Source organism: Rutilus rutilus (assembly GCF_951802725.1).
Source record: "Rutilus rutilus genome assembly, chromosome: 3".
Lineage (NCBI taxonomy): Eukaryota > Metazoa > Chordata > Actinopteri > Cypriniformes > Leuciscidae > Rutilus > Rutilus rutilus.
Window position 1 is genome coordinate 16,508,550 of NC_140211.1, and position 17,703 is coordinate 16,526,252.

General features: G+C 38.8%; 1 protein-coding gene across 4 annotated transcripts in view; it reads left to right on the plus strand.

The window, feature by feature from the left end:
- Window positions 1–17,473, plus strand: part of clcn5b (chloride channel, voltage-sensitive 5b) — a 28,972-nt gene extending 11,499 nt beyond the window's left edge. For all 4 annotated transcript variants that reach the window (XM_084405308.1, XM_084405310.1, XM_084405307.1 and 1 more), the window contains 9 exons: window positions 1,247–1,434; window positions 4,639–4,761; window positions 5,399–5,605; window positions 6,010–6,090; window positions 7,712–8,266; window positions 9,444–9,630; window positions 9,931–10,329; window positions 12,190–12,406; window positions 14,407–17,473. In XM_084405308.1, the coding sequence (XP_084261434.1) occupies window positions 1,247–1,434; window positions 4,639–4,761; window positions 5,399–5,605; window positions 6,010–6,090; window positions 7,712–8,266; window positions 9,444–9,630; window positions 9,931–10,329; window positions 12,190–12,406; window positions 14,407–14,497 (2,048 nt within the window). In that variant the 3' untranslated portion in view covers window positions 14,498–17,473. The remainder of the gene's footprint in view (window positions 1–1,246; window positions 1,435–4,638; window positions 4,762–5,398; window positions 5,606–6,009; window positions 6,091–7,711; window positions 8,267–9,443; window positions 9,631–9,930; window positions 10,330–12,189; window positions 12,407–14,406) is intronic.
- The last annotated feature ends 230 nt before the right edge of the window (window positions 17,474–17,703 follow it).

The following is a 17,703-nucleotide window of genomic DNA, read 5'->3' on the forward strand; positions in this document are numbered from 1 at the left end:
AAGACTCATATACACCTAGGATGACTTGAGAATGAGTAAATCATGGACTAATTTTCATTTTTGGGTGAACTATTCCTTTAAGGCAATTCTTAGATAGCATTCTATTTCGGGTGTACTTAAAGTCTGTCAATCAATATTAGGGCGCCACCCTCAGGCTGAATAACGCAACCACTGCCAAAAGTGTTCTACCTGTGTTCAGCAATTACAATATAAAGCTTACAAATTGTTTATCATAAACTAGCACTAAGATCCACAATCGGTCCTACCTAAATTTACGGTCAGGAGCCGCTACTGATAATGTTTTTTTTTTTTTTTTTGCCTTTGTTGCTGTCTTGATTGTTTAATATCTTTCTGTTTGTTTCCTGAGCTTGAATGCACCAAGTGCAATGAAGATTTTTACCTGCATACTTTCAAAGTAGACCTGCATACTTTCAGTACTGTACTGTGTTGAATTAAAAGGTATAGAAGCCCATTTCTGGCATATTAGAAAATATACATAATAAAAATATAGAATAAAAATGTGTCAAAATAATAAGATAAAGTCATCATTATGACACAATTTTGTTGACTTGGTATCTCATAATTTTGACCTTTTATGACTTTCATAATTATCATTTTTTTCTCTCATGTGTCGGAAGTTGGCTTTTATAGTATAGAAACCCATTTCACCATCATAAGAAAACTATCTTTTGTCGAAAATCATAACTATAACAAAAAAGTTAAATTATGAGATAAAATAAAAATTATGACACATTTCTAGTTTATGACTTGGTATGTCACAATTATGACTTCAGTAATTATTGTTTACCAAAGCTTGATTTTAAAATTCCATAGCCCTAAGGATTATACTTAACAAAAGTTGATAAGAGGTGTGCTATTATTTTTTGTTTCGCTTTCATACCTATGATTTTATTAACAAAAAGGCAACAAATCAATTGACATATCCCATAATTTTGCATTGAAGAAAGGACCAGAATGTCATAGGGACTTGGGGATGGGGTTGTTTGCCTTGGGCCTGTAAGCAAACACCTAGCTAAAAATGCTTAAAACACCATTTGCAACCCTAAAGCAATACTTTGGCAACCTCCCACAATACCCTAGCATCATGATAGCTTTTCATGGGCAGAAACCACTCGTATTCTCTTTAGAAAATGTAAAAAGTAGCGATAATCCTTTATTGTGTGAAAATGCATTCGTATGATGTGTGACTTGAATGTTTTTTGTGTCCCATCTCTTCCTTCACCAGGGGCCTTGGCTGGAGGTATAGACATTGCCGCCCATTGGATGACAGATCTTAAAGAGGGTGTGTGCCTAAACGGGTTCTGGTTTAATCATGAGGACTGTTGCTGGACATCCAATGAGACCACTTTCAAGGAAAGAGACAGGTGTCCTCAGTGGAAAAGCTGGGCAGAGCTCATGGTTGGAGTCAATGAGGTGGGTTCCATATTCAACCCGCGCGGAAGCGTTGCGTGACAGAGATCCATGTTATCAGTGCACCATACTGCATATGTAATCCAAGGCTCGAAATTGCAACCATTTTGGTTGCATATGCTCCCGAAATTTAACCTCAAAATATATTTTTAGTTTTTTGAGTGCAAATAACTGTTGTGGTGCGACCTGTTTTCATTTCTCTACAAAACGTTCGCTAATTACTGCACAGAGTATGTGCCTGCTGTGAGCTGATAGAGTGACCGGTCCACCGTTCTATCCAACGTTACACAACCTATTAAACTTCCTCTTAACTTAAATGCAGATTTTAGATTGGTTAATATTAGCCATCAATCACCCCTTTCACTGCACTCTGTTGTCATGTGACAGGTAGCTAACTAGTGCACAAAATGTAAAGAGGTGAAGAGAGAAGATGAAAAGAACACAGAGCTTTCTTTTGCAAGCCACATAAAGTTAAAGATAAGCATGAGAGCTTGATTAAACACCAGGAGAGTGCCAAGCACAAGAAATGCCGGGACAAGTGTGTGGCTAAGAATTCCGGATCGGGTTCAGTTGTTGAAGCTTTTAATCGTCAGGATTCCACCGGCCGTTCCACTCAGTTGGCAGAGCTGAACGGGAAATTTAACACCGTCTACACCATCGCTAAAGAAGAGCTCGCCTTCACTAAATTTACACCCATGTTGCAGCTCATGGTGCTGCTTTTAAATAAAAGAAATCTGTTAATAATATCAGGGTTTCTGCAGGTCTTAAAAAGTCTAAATACTCCCTTACACAAAATGAGGCCTTACAAGGTCTTAAATCAGAGCAGAAAGTTTTAAACTCATAGGCACTGTATTAAATGTTGCATGCTTTGTGAAAAATGAATATCTTCCTCAGTATTTATGACCTGTTTTTCAAATACAAATATCTATTTTTGCTGGTGCTTCTAACTTTTTGAATTTGGAAGAACCCGTGCTGACAAGTAAAAAAGTTAATTTCAAGCCCTGGTAATCATTTCATCATCATGTTGTGGTTTACTGCTTTAAATCAAATGTATCATTCGTGTTTTCACTGACACGAAAAATCACAAATGTTCTTGTTTTAGTAGAATATCACATTGTTATTTACATCTAGTTGACAGAAGAAAAACAGATGTGAGATTTTGCCTGATTATAATAAGTCTTCTCAGTTTAGCAGAATCCAAGCTTCACAGGCCTGTTTAGCTCAAAGATTTCCAAATGTATGACAGTGTTCTGCAAAGCCTAAATGGAGTGAGTTCCTGGTGCCGCACTTCTGTGGATTAGAGGTCTTGTCTTGCTTGACTATTCGTCTATGGGGCTGGGGTTGGTGAGAGTTTTAATACTTTTAGGGTGTATTCACACCTGCCTTGTTTGGTTCGATTGAATCGAACTCAAGTTTGTTTCCCCCCTTGGTGTGGATCTTTTGGGCAGGTGTGAATACAGCAATCGCACTCGGGTGCGGACCAAACAACCGAGACCCAGCTGAAGAGGTGGTCTCAGTACGGTTCCAAACAAACTCTGGTGCGGTTCGTTTACCGACCCAATTGCAGAAAGCACTGCGCCTTTAAGACTTTATTTGACTGCTCTTATGAGGATACTTAACAAAACGGACATTTTGGCATAATGGTGTGTGTTATTGTTCGTTCAAGCGCGAATGAGAATTCGATTCCGGCGCACTGTCTGTGCACACGATACTGTTGCGCGTCTTTCTGCGCGTCGTGTGTGCATCAGGACATTCGCAGACAGAGCGTTCTCTTTTGTCTTATCGCGCTTAAATGGTTTAAAATCATGTTCTCTCCGCCGGAACCGTCTTGATGCACATCGTCGTCTTCTCAAAATCCTAATTACAACATCGTATAGATGACATTGTATCATATGATGCTCATTAGTTTCTTCATATTGCGTTTGTAGAGAATAAGGGCAATTCCACGCAAAACTGTCACATCCATAACGCCAACACAATGCCATGGTATTTAGTTGGCGTTATGGATGTGACAGTTTTGCGCGGAATTGCCCATAACACCAAATCAGTAAAAGAACAAATATTGCATTACGAAATATCTCCATGCTGAGCCTGTTTTTGCACTTCCTGCTTTTCCCTGCTTGAGAATTCCTGCCCAGTGAATGGACGACACGTGTGGTTTTGTTTACAAATTTTGGTTCACTTGCAAAAAGAGCAGTGTGAAAGCGAACCGTACCAAACAAAAAAAAATCACCGTTGTATTTGGTCCGGACCAAAGCAAGTGAACTATCGGAATTTCCTGGTGTGAATACACCCTTAGTGTTTTTGTGAAGTCTCTTGTTCTAACCAAGGCTAAATTTATTAATAATGTGAAATTTTCTATTTAATATATTTTAAAATGTATTTTTTCCTGTTATGGCAAAGCTGAATTTTCAGCATCAGTACTCCAGTTTTCAGTGTCACATGATCCTTCAGAAATCATTCCAATATGCTGATTTGCTGCTCAAGTTCTTTTTTTTTTTCTCATCAACAACGGTGAAAACAGTTGTGCTGCTTAATAATTTGTAAGGATTTATTTTTATTTATTTTTATGAACTGAAAATTCAAATGAGCAGCATTTGTTTTTAAATAGATTTTTATTTTTTATTTTATAAATATCGTTACTGTCACTTTAATGCATCTTTGCTGAATAAAAGTATTAGTACCTTTACAAATAAAATAAAAATCGTATTAACCCCAGATTTCTAAACGGTAATGTATATCACCCCCTTGTGGTATGAAGACAAAGCAACAATGTAGAAAGTTAAATAAATTACAGTAAAGCATTTTCATCTCGGATGCAGTTATTTATTTATTTAAACTTTTTTTTGTAAATTTATTCAAAAATACTGAATTGCAGTTGGTTTTTTATTTTATTTTTATTTTAAAGGAATTTCCAATTTTTCAGTATCCAGTCTATTGAGAATTGGAGGAATTCTTTTAAAGACCTTTAAACCAACATTTCATGTAAATCTAGAATAAAGATAATACATATTATTAGGGAGGGAGTTTCAAGCCTCAATTAGGAGGTCATATTCTCCTAAATCCATCATTATTCATTTGATGATTATCAACTTCAGGATGTGAGTAAATAGCATGTAAGAATAAGTGTGGCCTCTAACTGTCCTGTAGGGGGTGACAGTGTATAAGTCCCCTTGATTACAACTGTGTCCTGTGTGTGTCCTGCAGGGGGCCAGTGCGTATGTGGTGAGTTATTTCATGTATGTGTGCTGGGCTCTTCTCTTCGCCTTCCTGGCAGTGACTCTGGTGAGAGCCTTCGCCCCTTACGCTTGCGGTTCAGGAATACCAGAGGTGAGAAGCTCCTCAGATGCTCACATATTGATGAGCCATGTATCTTTTCACAAATTCAAGCTTTTTCCACCTATAATACAATTTTCCTTCAGCCGTACAATCACAATTTCGTAAAGATTTTGTTACTTTTGTAATTCTAGTGGTGCAGAAATTACACACTTCAAGCTTTACTTTAAATTAGACAAAAAAAACACCTCCTTTTGTCAGTTTTATATTTCAAACTGTCTGAGTAAAGTGAGAGCGTGAACAGAGACAAGCTATTTTTCTACAGTTTTCTGCACTGTTTTCAGATGTTCAAAATGTTTTCAGATGTTCAACCACAATTGCTTCTGCACTCTAACCTTGGCAGAGAGAACAATGCAGGGCTTTCTGACATAAGTCACACTGTCTGTCTGACAAAACCCCATGTTAGATGATTGCAGTTGTAATACTGATTTAAATTCATGTGGAGGAGTTGTCAGAGGAGATTTAAGGACCGTTTTATTGGCTGTTTTTAAAACGACCCATTAAGACATGTTCATATGCCAAGAAAAACTGCTTAAGTGAATTATACTTGCTCCTCAACTCTTGGTCTGGAAAATGGCCAGTTTTTGGGAATAATTTTGAATCCTTTATAACCTATCCCTAATTCTTGCAGATTAAAACCATCCTGAGTGGCTTCATAATCCGTGGGTACCTGGGAAAGTGGACTTTGATCATAAAGACCATCACGCTGGTGCTGGCCGTCTCTTCCGGCCTCAGTCTGGGGAAGGAGGGTCCGCTGGTTCACGTAGCCTGCTGCTGCGCAAACATCCTATGCCATTTCTTCACCAAATACCGCCGAAATGAGGCCAAGAGACGAGAGGTGAGAGGAACTGGGGAGGGAGATGAGGAGAGGAGGAATGGAGTGATGAAGTGATAAGGGAGAGGGGAGTGTGGGATAGACTGACAGAAAAGTATTTTGTGTCTTGGACCAAAACTTGTAATGTAATACATTGATATAAACCTCTTGGCTTGGTCTCTTTTAACTGATGTGCTGGAAGTTGCCAGTGCCAAATAGGTAATAGAAATCGTGAACAGACGAGGCTTTTTTCTAGGCTGTCCTCCTGAATCACGTGATCAGGATTATATAATTGAATTGTATAATTCATTGTTCATATATTTAGGAGGTTGAATATGCTCTTTATTGTGCATTTTAGTCAGGGAATAGAAATGGAATGGATTGTAAATGAAGTAAATATTCATTACGTGTGTGTGTGTGTGTATCAGGTGTTGTCTGCAGCATCTGCAGTGGGAGTGTCCGTAGCGTTCGGTGCTCCTATTGGAGGGGTGCTTTTCAGTCTTGAGGAGGTGAGCACTTTATATTTCTGCAGTCCTGCTATAAACAAAGAGATTAATTTATTTTTATAGTACTGTTTCCGATGCGTTTTTTCCCTTTTGGAAGGGTTATATTATACAGTCAGCCAAATAAACTCAAAACAAACCCAGACAGGCTGATCAGTGATTATTTTGAGGGGGTCATTTTATGATTATGATAATGATAATGATAATGATAATGAGTGTTTAAAGGGGATTTCTCTGTGATTCAGTTTCCGTATATATCATTGCGGTATCATTTTATTTACCTTTTCAGAAATTAATAATACTATAAAATAAAACTGTTTCACTGTTATTTATATGGTTAAAATCAATTTTTGTGAGAAGAAAAAGGTTGAATTTCAGGTCATTTAAAACATAGACATATCTCAAATGTATTCTTGTCATTTGACTCTCCGGATGTATTACATTTTTAATGCATTCTTGAAAGAAAGAGAAAAAAACAAAGTCACGCTATTGACACAAATATCTGATAAACATCCTAAAAAGAGCAGGTTCACACGTACACAAGATTTTTAAATGTTTTTGAAAGAAGTCTCTTATGATCACCAAGGCTGCATTTATTTGTTCAAAATGCAGCAAACACAGTAATGTTGTGAAATATTATTATAATTTAAAATAAATGTTTTCTGTCAATGCATTTTGAAATATAATTCCTTAAATGGCAGAGCTGAATTTTTAGCAGCCATTGTTCCAGTCTTCAGCATCACATGATCTTTCAGAAATTATTCTAATATGATGATTTGACGCTCAAGAAACATTTTTATAGACCATTTGGGCCCACCTGGTGGCAGGAAATGACAGGTTTATATAAAATAATAATAGGTTAAAAAAAAGGGGTAATTTCGAGTCTCAAAATTCTGAGATTTTTTTTTTGTCACAAATCCGTGTTTATATCTGTTTTATAATCCCAAATCCTGATTTGGGATTTAAACATGCAAGAAAAAAGTCAGAATTGTGAGATAAAAGTGTTATAGGTTTAAATGATATTGGTTTGAATATTATTTTATGCTGTAACTGTACGGCTAATGTCCCCAATGAACTGCATATGTGAATATTATGTAGACCTATTATTTACATCAAATGAATGCTTTAATAGTAGATTGATCATCGCAGGTTTCATCAGTCGAGTCTGTCCGTTTAATGGCTTGCAACCATAAATGTCTGCGTCCGGCTTCGACGACAGTATAAAAGAAAAAAGAAAGCCATCTTTACTTGCATTCTGATTCTGACATCCAGATGCACAAGACAACGTTTTTGCACGTTTTCCTCCACTTGTTACCACTGTTTTCTGCCACCACAATGTGTCCGCAGCTACAAATGACATAGCTGTGGTGTCTGCTCCCAACTGGTCTATTATTATCTGTTTTTTTTGTTAACAACTGTTTATTGAGTTTTCTTTTTTAAAGTCAAGAAACACAAAAATACAAATCAAAAAGCAACTATACAAATCTAGAACCCACCCCTGGTAGACTTCAAGAAAATAAAAATAAAATACAAACATAGAATGTATTATTATCTATGTTGAAAACATCTGCTGAATGTTGTTCTAACACCTGCCAGTGACAAATGTCTCTCACATTGTCTTTTTCAGGTCAGCTACTACTTCCCGCTGAAGACTCTGTGGCGTTCGTTCTTCGCTGCTCTGGTTGCTGCGTTCACCCTTCGCTCCATTAACCCCTTCGGCAACAGCCGTCTGGTCCTTTTCTATGTGGAGTTCCACACTCCCTGGCATTTTCTAGAACTCATACCTTTCATATTTCTGGGCATCTTTGGTGGCCTTTGGGGGGCTTTCTTCATTCGTGCTAACATCGCCTGGTGCCGTCTCCGAAAGAACACCTGCCTTGGGCACTACCCTGTCCTCGAGGTTCTGTTGGTCACCCTGATCACAGCTTTGCTAGCGTTCCCGAATGAGTACAGTCGGATGAGTGGCAGCCAACTGATCTCCGAGCTGTTCAACGACTGTAGTCTGCTGGACTCGTCGAGAATCTGCGACTACAGTGGAAGCAGAACAGGAAGTGCTAATGTTACTGTCACTAACGGTCTGGCGAATCGCCCGGCGGGGCCAAAGCTCTATACGGCTATGTTGCTGCTTGCTCTTGCACTGGTCTTTAAGATGTTGATCACTGTGGCTACATTTGGCATGAAGGTAACAGACTTAGATGTGTTTTGACTGCTAAACAAACTCTAGTCTCAGTTCAGTTCTGAGAGTAAACTGCTTAACGAGTATATGGACGGTTTTTTTTTTTGTGTGTGTATATATATATATATATATATATATATATATATACACTTTTTTCAAACTTGAGGTTGATATCTAAAAAAGCTTTCATTAAGATGTTGTTTGGGTGCAGTACAAAACTTTTTCCATTAGATCCCAAATGCACACACAATTTTTTTAGTGCGTCCATTGCACACTCTGACAATCATACCATCACACCCACACAATTATAGCTGCATAATTTATCCAATTGGCTCTAAAATACGCTGAAGCAGATAACAGGAATACAGACAAAGACTGTATCATTTTAGTTTAATTTTCCTGGGATTAAAAAATTGCAGTTTCAATCTGGACATTTTTGTCCTTAAGGTTCTAAGTCTAACTATTTTGTGTACCTACCTAGTGTAAAATAGATTTATTAAAGTAAATGAGAAATAGTAAAATTCCAATATAAATGCACACTTGTGCCAAAATGCATGCAGTTGGCATTAACACAGGTAAAATGTGTATATATATATATAAAAAGAAAAAAACCCTGAAAAAGACAAAAATGTCCTCCATGAGTTAATTGCAGTTTCATTCCTCAACCGCAAAATCGGCCCAAAAAGGGCCAAATTGTCAATACAATATAATAACAGCCAAACACTTCAAATCAGAAATTTACATAAAATAGAAAACCATAAAGTTTTCTGTTTTTTCTTTTTGTTTTTCTTGTCACATGACTACAAGTTACTTTGGAAGGCATTTTTTTCACAGAATAATAGTAATTATTATGTCAGAAATGTCAACATTTTAGTGAGATTTTTATTTTTATTTTATTTCATTTCAAATGTCATCCAAATAAATTTGGACTCAACAATTGCACATTCTTTAATTTTCCTTGGTTACATTGCCTATATTAATTAATCACCTGAGGCGATTTGTTACCTAGGGTATCGATTCCGAAGTACTGGTGTCATAAAGCCAAAACTTTGGTATCGATTCAACCCTAGTCACAGTAAAACCTTCAAACCTTCTTAAGAAGTTGTCAAATCACTGCTTTCATAACATGTAAGTTCTGCCATCTTTATCTATTTATTTTGTCTTGCTCTTTGTTCCTCTCTAGGTGCCATCCGGTCTGTTCATCCCCAGTATGGCGGTGGGGGCTATAGCAGGCAGGCTTCTTGGTGTGGGCATGGAGCAGCTGGCCATCTACCACAATGACTGGAATGTTTTCAGAGGCTGGTGCTCTCCTGGGGCGGACTGCATCACGCCGGGTCTGTACGCCATGGTGGGCGCAGCAGCCTGTCTGGGTGAGGGGTGATTTAGCTCCATCTCTGTGAAAAAAATGACTGAAGATTCATTTTCCAGATGATTTATTTTTCACTTTGCAGTAACAACCTAATTGCCTTGTGCAGTCTTCCATGCAGAAGCATTTCATGTTGGCTTTCAGGAGCATGGCTTGACCTTGCTTAGTCATTGACTTTTAATGAACTATTTCCTTTATACACCCTAATTATTGGTGTTTGCCAAGGCATTCTTCAATATTACTGTTGTTCATATTTGTGGTTAGTGGTTTATATCTGTATTAAAAAGGATTTTTCCTACTCTAGGTGGTGTGACCCGTATGACAGTCTCTCTGGTGGTCATTATGTTTGAGCTGACTGGAGGTTTAGAGTACATTGTGCCTCTCATGGCTGCTGCCATGACCAGCAAATGGGTCGCAGACGCTCTTGGTCGTGAGGGCATCTATGAGGCCCACATCCGTCTCAATGGTTACCCCTTCCTGGAAGCCAAAGAGGAATTCCGCCACAAGACTCTTGCCACGGATGTGATGCGACCACGGCGGAGCGACCCAGCGCTGTCTGTGCTGACGCAGAGCGGAATGACTGTAGAGGAGGTGGAGAGACTCATCATAGACACCACCTACAGTGGCTTTCCTGTGGTGATCTCACAACCGTCTCAGAGATTGGTGGGCTTTGTGTTGAGGAGGGATCTGGTCATATCTTTAGGTGAGTATTTGTTTTTATTGGTGCTCCACATATTTACACTATTTATTTATATATACATGTACATACTGTGCATAGTCCCGCTCAAAAGTTTGCAATCAGTAATATTTTTATTCAACAAGGATGCATGAAATTAGTCAAAAGTGACAGTAAAGATTTTTTACATTGTTACAAAAACTGTTTTCATCATTGATCATTATAAGAAATTTTCTTGAGCACCAAATCAGCATATTAGAATGATTTCTGAAGGATCATGTGACACTAAAGACTGGAGTAATGATGCTGAAAATGCAGCTTTGACATCACAGGAGCAAATTGTTTTAAAGGGATAGTTCTCCCAAAAATGAAAATTCTGTCATTAAATACTCACGCTCATGTCGTTCCAAACCCGTAAGACTTTCGTTCATCTTCATAACACAAATGAAGATCTTTTTTGATGAAATTTGAGATCTTTCTGTCCCTCCATTGACTGCTACACAACTACCACGCTTCAAACAGTTCATAAAGAGATTGTAAAACTAATCCATGTAAATTGAGCGGTTTAGTCCACATTTTCTGAATAGACACGATCGCTTTATATGATGAACAGATTGAATTGAGGCTTTTATTCACATATAAAAATTCATCAACTCTCATATCAGTTGTGGTAAACGGAAGCTCAAACAAGTTCGTTTGACGTTCGAGAACCAATGAACTTCATTCTCGTGTTACGCAGCACGTTTGAGCTTCTGCAAGAACCAATGAGGTTCATTCTCATGTGTTACGCAGCATGTTTGAGCTTCAGCAAGAACCAATGAGGTTCATTCTTGTTACACAGCACAAACGTGCCAGTGAGGATCATTCTTAGTACGTTTGAGCTTCAGCAAGAACCAATGAGGTTTGTTCTTGCATATCAAGGTTAGGCTTCTGTTTATGTTCACTGATCAATGTTCAAATGTTAATAAAAGCCTAAATTTAATCTGTTCATCATATAAAGCGATCGTGTCTCTACAGAAAATGTGGACTAAACCGCTCAATTTACATGGATTAGTTTTATAATCTCTTTTTAAAGCGTCAAAGTGGTGGTTGCGTAACTGTCAATGGAGGGACAGAAAGCTCTCAGATTTCATCAAAAAGATCTTCATTTATTTTCTGAAGATGAACAAAAGACTTACGGGTTTGGAACGACATGAGGGTGAGTAATTAATTACAGAATTTAGATTTTTGGGTGAACTATCCCTTTTAAATAAATTGAAATTGAAAACAGTCAATTTAAATTGTAATGATATTTAACAGTATTGCTGTTTTTACTGTACCTTTTAATCAAATAAATGCAGCCTTGCTGAGCATAAAGAGAAACTTCTTTTCAAAAATATAACAAAATCGACCCCAAACATTTGAACGGTAGATTAAACAAATATATGACATCAGTTTGACTGTAGGAGTCTTGCAAACCAGCCGACTGACGCAACCAACCACAGTCTGAAAGCAGTTTTTGTATATTTTTCAGAAATTTGGGGAGATCAATTTGTGCCTGAGAATATCTCATTTTCTTGCTACTAAGTGTCCCAAACTTGAATCTCTGTCAAATAGTTGATAGCACAAAGATTTTGTCAGCCTGGCGCCTTGTAAGCTCAACTTTGTTTCCTGTCTGACTGATTAAAAACCTTTATACCCTTATTCCAAGACATTTTAGAGCAGCCAGCCAATTAGATTGGAAGCAGTGATTTCAGCCAGTTCTCGTGTGCAGTATGATGGTCCGTGGGCTGCAACAGACGTTTTGCTAATTTGCAGTTGTTGTAACCGATGGATTAGTGTTGCGTTTATAGCTAATTTTCCTGTTTATTGTTTTTTTCCTGCATAACTTTCACTCAATCATCTCAGAAAATGCACGTCGATATCAGGAAGGTGTGGTCAGCGTGTCTGCCGTCCTGTTCAGTGAATGTGATCTGCCCGCGTCACCCAACACTCCTCCTGCTGTCAAACTGCACAGCATCTTGGATCTTAGCCCCTTCACGGTCACTGTGCACACACCCATGGAAATTGTGGTGGACATCTTCCGCAAGCTCGGCCTGCGGCAGTGCCTCGTCACTCAGAACGGGTGAGTCTGTGGGAATGGGTGACGTGTACAGTTGTGTGATCCGTTAAAAGAAGTCGATGAGATATGCGTGTAGCAGATATTCGTTTTCTCCCATGAGAAGGAGAATGAGGCTAAACAATTTTTTGTGGCATCTCAAGCTAGATTTAACTGAACCAAATTGAAATAAACAGCATTTTAGTGTTAATGTCTCATTTATAACTATATAAATGCAAGTCACATTGAAATATGTTAATCTCACCCTTAAAGTCGCACATTAGCGCTGTTCCAAAATCTAGTGAGCTTGAACTACCTAACATTTAAAGGCAACATCTGTGGCAGCAACTCTATGCATCATTCTAAGATACATTTAACATTTGGCCAAACGCTGAGCATCACAGTCAGATAAGGCAACCCTAGAATGCCTTAAGAAGAGGTAAGCTGTAAAATCCTTTCAAAATGCTGGACAAGAGTTGAGAGAAATGTTGATAATGTTAATACTTAAATTGTATTACATACTGAAAAGTATATAGGTCAGTGGTTCTCAACCAGGGGGCCGTGTCCCACTAGAGGGCCTCAGCACATTTCCAGGGGCCCTCAAGATTAGTTCAAATGATTTGAAATAAGACAAAACAAGCTTTAATAAGCTTTTTTAATTGGTTCTCTCAACAACATTATTATTATTTAAGAGGGCCCCCATGGTTTTGGAGAACCTGGATATATGAAAGAATTGTGATTTATAGACCTGGAAAAGTCATGTAAATTTTTTACAAATTATAATCATGGAAATTTATATAATGAATGAATGTACATTTTTATAGTTACATCAAGTGTTTGGGTCGAAATTGCTGAGAGTAAAAAACTATCATAAATGACTAGAAAAGTCATTTAATTAAGTGGTAATAAAAAATGGAAACTCTGAAAACATTGGTGATTACATCTGGTATTATGGAATTATTAGCCTATTATTATTTTTATTATTACTTCTATTGCTTTTATTTTAATATACTACCACTCCTGGTTTCTGTAAATACGTTTTTGAGCAGCTTGTCATAATAGGAAATTAGCTTAAATGGGTAATCTTAGCAACATGCTAATATCATACAAATATGGGAGAGTTGACTCCCTATTGATCCCAATAGAGTGAGGTGTTGAGCATTTCACATCAGTCATTTATTAGGTTCTGCCTCAGTTTGAATGCTGCCTTGCTGTGTTTTGCAGTGTCAAACGTTAGCTCACTAGGTTTGGGAACAGATCTGTTGTCTCCACGTTGCAGTTTTGACTGTTTATTAAAATATACTTTGTTTAAATATACGCCAACCCAAGCAAGAGGGCTTCCCCTGCTGAGTCTTTGTTCCTCCCGAGATTTCTTTTGCATTCACTACTACATAAACATCTTGGGGAGTTTTTCCTCACCACTTTCGCTCACTAGCTGCTTTGAAACAATATGCATTGTGAATAGTGCTATACAATTAAATTGAACCAAGAAATACACTGTAAATATCCAGTTTAGCACTGATTGAATAAAATGATCTCAGCACCTCTGAGATGAGATGGGACATTTTCATCCGTATGTTTTTGTCTTATAAAAGGCCATATTGAGTGTCTGTTCTTTTGTTTCCACAAAGGTCCTTTCTCATAAGAGCCATGTTTGTTCAAAACAGCTGAAGCTGATTCTAGTTGCAGTTGTTTTGCCTTTTAAAGTGTGTGTGCGCGTATGTTAATCAGCTCCCGATGTTGAGTAGATCAACGTGGCTGTTGGTCTTTCTCAGTTGCTATGATCCACTCTTCAAGTCTATCTAGAACAATAAAAGGAAATTACATCATATAAAAAGAGAGTAGACTTGAAACACATGCACACACTTAGTACACATGGCCTTGAAATTTTTTACAAACAGTATCTCTCATGCATATGCTAACTAGGACCATCTGTTCGATAATTTTCTGACTTGACAGATCAGTGATTTGTATTAATTAAAAACAAGAATCCTTTTTTCTGACTCTCTTTTCTGTCGCCCTTTTAGGCGTATGCTGGGAATCATCACTAAAAAAGATGTTCTCAAACACATGGCGCAGATGGCCAACAGAGACCCGGATTCTATCCTCTTCAACTGAAGACTCTCAGGACACGTTGACCTGCACACTCCCACATGCACACTGAATCATCCTGTGAGGATGGTGATGATGATGTTGATGATAATGGTGGTGGTTGGACTGTGTGTGTGTCACTGAGGTACTGCTATTATAGAGTGGTGTGAGACTGGCCTAAGGCAGCTTTTTGCTGCTCCAGAACTGGACCTGTTCAGACAGGAGCTGTCATTTAGCCTGTCCGGAGGCTACAGAGACATTAATTTGACAAATGCTATTCTCACACCTGTGAACCTCATTTCAGTCCTGATCTGAATGGTTGCCATTAGGACTTTCTGTATGTGGACCAAATGCTTTTCCTGCCAACACGTCTTTTCAAATTTGGGGCGACTTCTTTTCGAGCTTTTAATTAATTTATGGTGCTTTACTCTACTAAAAAAGCAGCTTAAACTAGCTTAAGATGGTTGTTAGTTTTAGGCTGGTCTGAGTTGCTGGTTTTGAGGGGTTTTGACATTTACCGGATCAATAGTTGAGACCTTAACCAGCCAAGACCAGTAGTTTAAGCTATTTTTTAGCAGGGTTTTCATTCCCTGGAGTGACGTCTGACCTCGAAAGGAACTTCAGAAGGGTGAGAACATTCCTGAAATGATCTGGGGTAACGTGCGTTGAGGTTGTCTTGTCTGAACCTGCGTGCGTCGAATGATCCCTGTGGGAAGATGTGCTGTCTTTTGTAGAAATTCAGTGAGATTTGGTGTATCATGTTAAAAAGGCACCCTTATTCTCTCTCACTTATATATATATATATATACTAACAAAATGCCCACAGTAGTGCCGTTCCTCCATTAGTTCCTCTGAAGACTTTGCGACAGGTTTTGAAGATCATGTGCCACTCTTTTAAAGTTTAAATGTACGTTCGACTTCAACTGGAGAGAAGCAAATGTTGATTTTATGACAGAACGTGTCTAAAGGGATGGTTCACCCAAAAAATGTAAAATTCTGTCATAATTTACTCAACCTTGTGACATTCTATACCTGTGTGACTCTCTTCTGGAACATATGACAATGGCAATAGAAACTTTTGTGACCCACAGAAGAGAGTAAGTGGTACAGATTTGGGACAACACAAGGGTGAGTAAATGATGAGAATTCAACTATGCTTTCAATACTTCACATTGGGTTGAAGTGCCCTGATTCTTCCTCCGTCTTTCTGTTTCAGTCTCTCTTGCCCTCTTGCTTACTCCCAACAAGCTATTCAGTCTTACCATTGGCTTAAGTTTTCCAAAATGTTTGTAGTGGCTGCCAAACAACCAATTTCCACTCAGCTTTCCAAATGAACCAAGCTGCAATTCCCGCTCTGCACCACCAGGAGGCACTCACAATCTCATAGATAGATTGTTCCTTCTGGATATTGTGCACCATCTGATTGACCGTTGGCCCGGTTTGCTCACTGGGTGTGTTGCGGCATTCTCTCATGTCATTACCTTCGGGACTCTACATTCCCCCAACATCTTTATGCTCATATTGAGCACCTGGACCCTTACATACAGTCTTTGGAGACGTGAATCCACTCCTCCGTCCGTCATCCTCACTTTCTTTCCCATGTAACCACGCTGTCGTCCTCAGACAACCTCAGCAAAGCATCTCTCGGCACCTCCCTTGTTTGGCTGTGAGGATCTGATCATGACATAACGAGATCCTCCCTGTCACGAAAGGGCTAAACTCATACTATAGTCCTCTTCCTTGGCATACTCGCTCGACTTTCGTCTCGGTGCGTTTGAAAAACTCCACCCTCCAGTTCAATACATGTTTCCCCCCCCCCCCCTGCATTGGCATTTGAGATTTTTATGGCCTATTAAAGCTATTCAATTCTTTTCATGCCTGTTCTAAATGCTCACTTTCCCTGCAAGCAGTAATTCCCGGGAGTTTGATTCGGGGTGTGGAGGTCGTGGAGGGCTATTGTTCCCATTCGCTCCTGCTCGTCTGGGCTCCCGGTCGCCAGGATGTCCCCCGACCGCTTCCCTCAAGCACCGTCACGCAGCCCCGACTGCCTTCCACTCTTAGAAAGACAATTTCCGGTCCAGTCTTGAAACAACGGGCGATTCTGCAATGTTATAATAGAGCGGGAGGGAAAAAGAAATTCTTGTGCTCTGCTTACTGAAAGAAAAGGTGTGTGTGTGTGTGTGTGTTTGTGTGGGGGACCGTAGGGGTGTTGGAAGGAGAGATTATGCCTTTCTTTTTTGCCTCCCTAGGAAAACATGGGAATATGGGAGGAGGGAGAGGAGAAAAGGTTAATTAAACAGTGTTCACTGGTCAGTGCAAGGATCGTTTCACAAAGGTCCCCTCTGTGTCACACGAGGGGTTATTGGAGAGACTTGGCACGAAGGACTTCCACTCATTCCTGCAATCCGGGTGGGTGCTTAGCCTCTTTGCGCTGTAACCCAACACTCGATTGGTGCAAATGGATCCGGGCCAAAACCGGGACCAAATGAAATGTTCTAATGTAAAACAGAACCTCCTATGTTCTTATCTACAGAACGTGGGCTTTAACTAAGTCAGGAAGGCAAACAAGCAGCAAGTAAACAGCTGTTTAGCTCGCGTCTCCTTGAGAATGTGTCTGCCTTTTTCTACGCAAATAGCCAGTTTAGGGCCGAGGACAAATGCTAAACCTGAGTAAACTGCTTTTACAGGCGTCAGTGAGCATGTTTACAATGTGGATCCGAAGAAACCTGTGATTTCTCTCGCCAAAAAGGCAATACGGTTATTACCAAATTGTTTGGAAGGAAAATAATTATGCATGATTTATTCCAAAGCACTCCTCCGAGATGATGTATTTGTCTTTTTATTGATGATATGTAAACTTTAATATGTATTTATTTTCCACAACAAACATTCTATTGCAGTATTTGTATTCTGTGATTTATATCATGTTAAATGAACTTTTGTCCAGTTGAATAAATCTGAATGATGCATTCCATGCAGACTGCATTCATTCTGGAGGTCAAAGAGCATGTGTTTATACTTCAGCTATGTAAAGAATCGCTTGTGGCCTCAATTATTATTATTATTTATTTATTTTTGGTTTATCTTACATAAAGACTTCAGGAATTAAAATTCCAGAAATATGAGCATTTTTATTACCTAAAATCCCAAATTGCTCTGGTGGCTGTAGAAACAGACCCACACTGGTTCATGTGGTATTTCAAGGAAATTGCTGAGGGTCTCTTAAAACACCA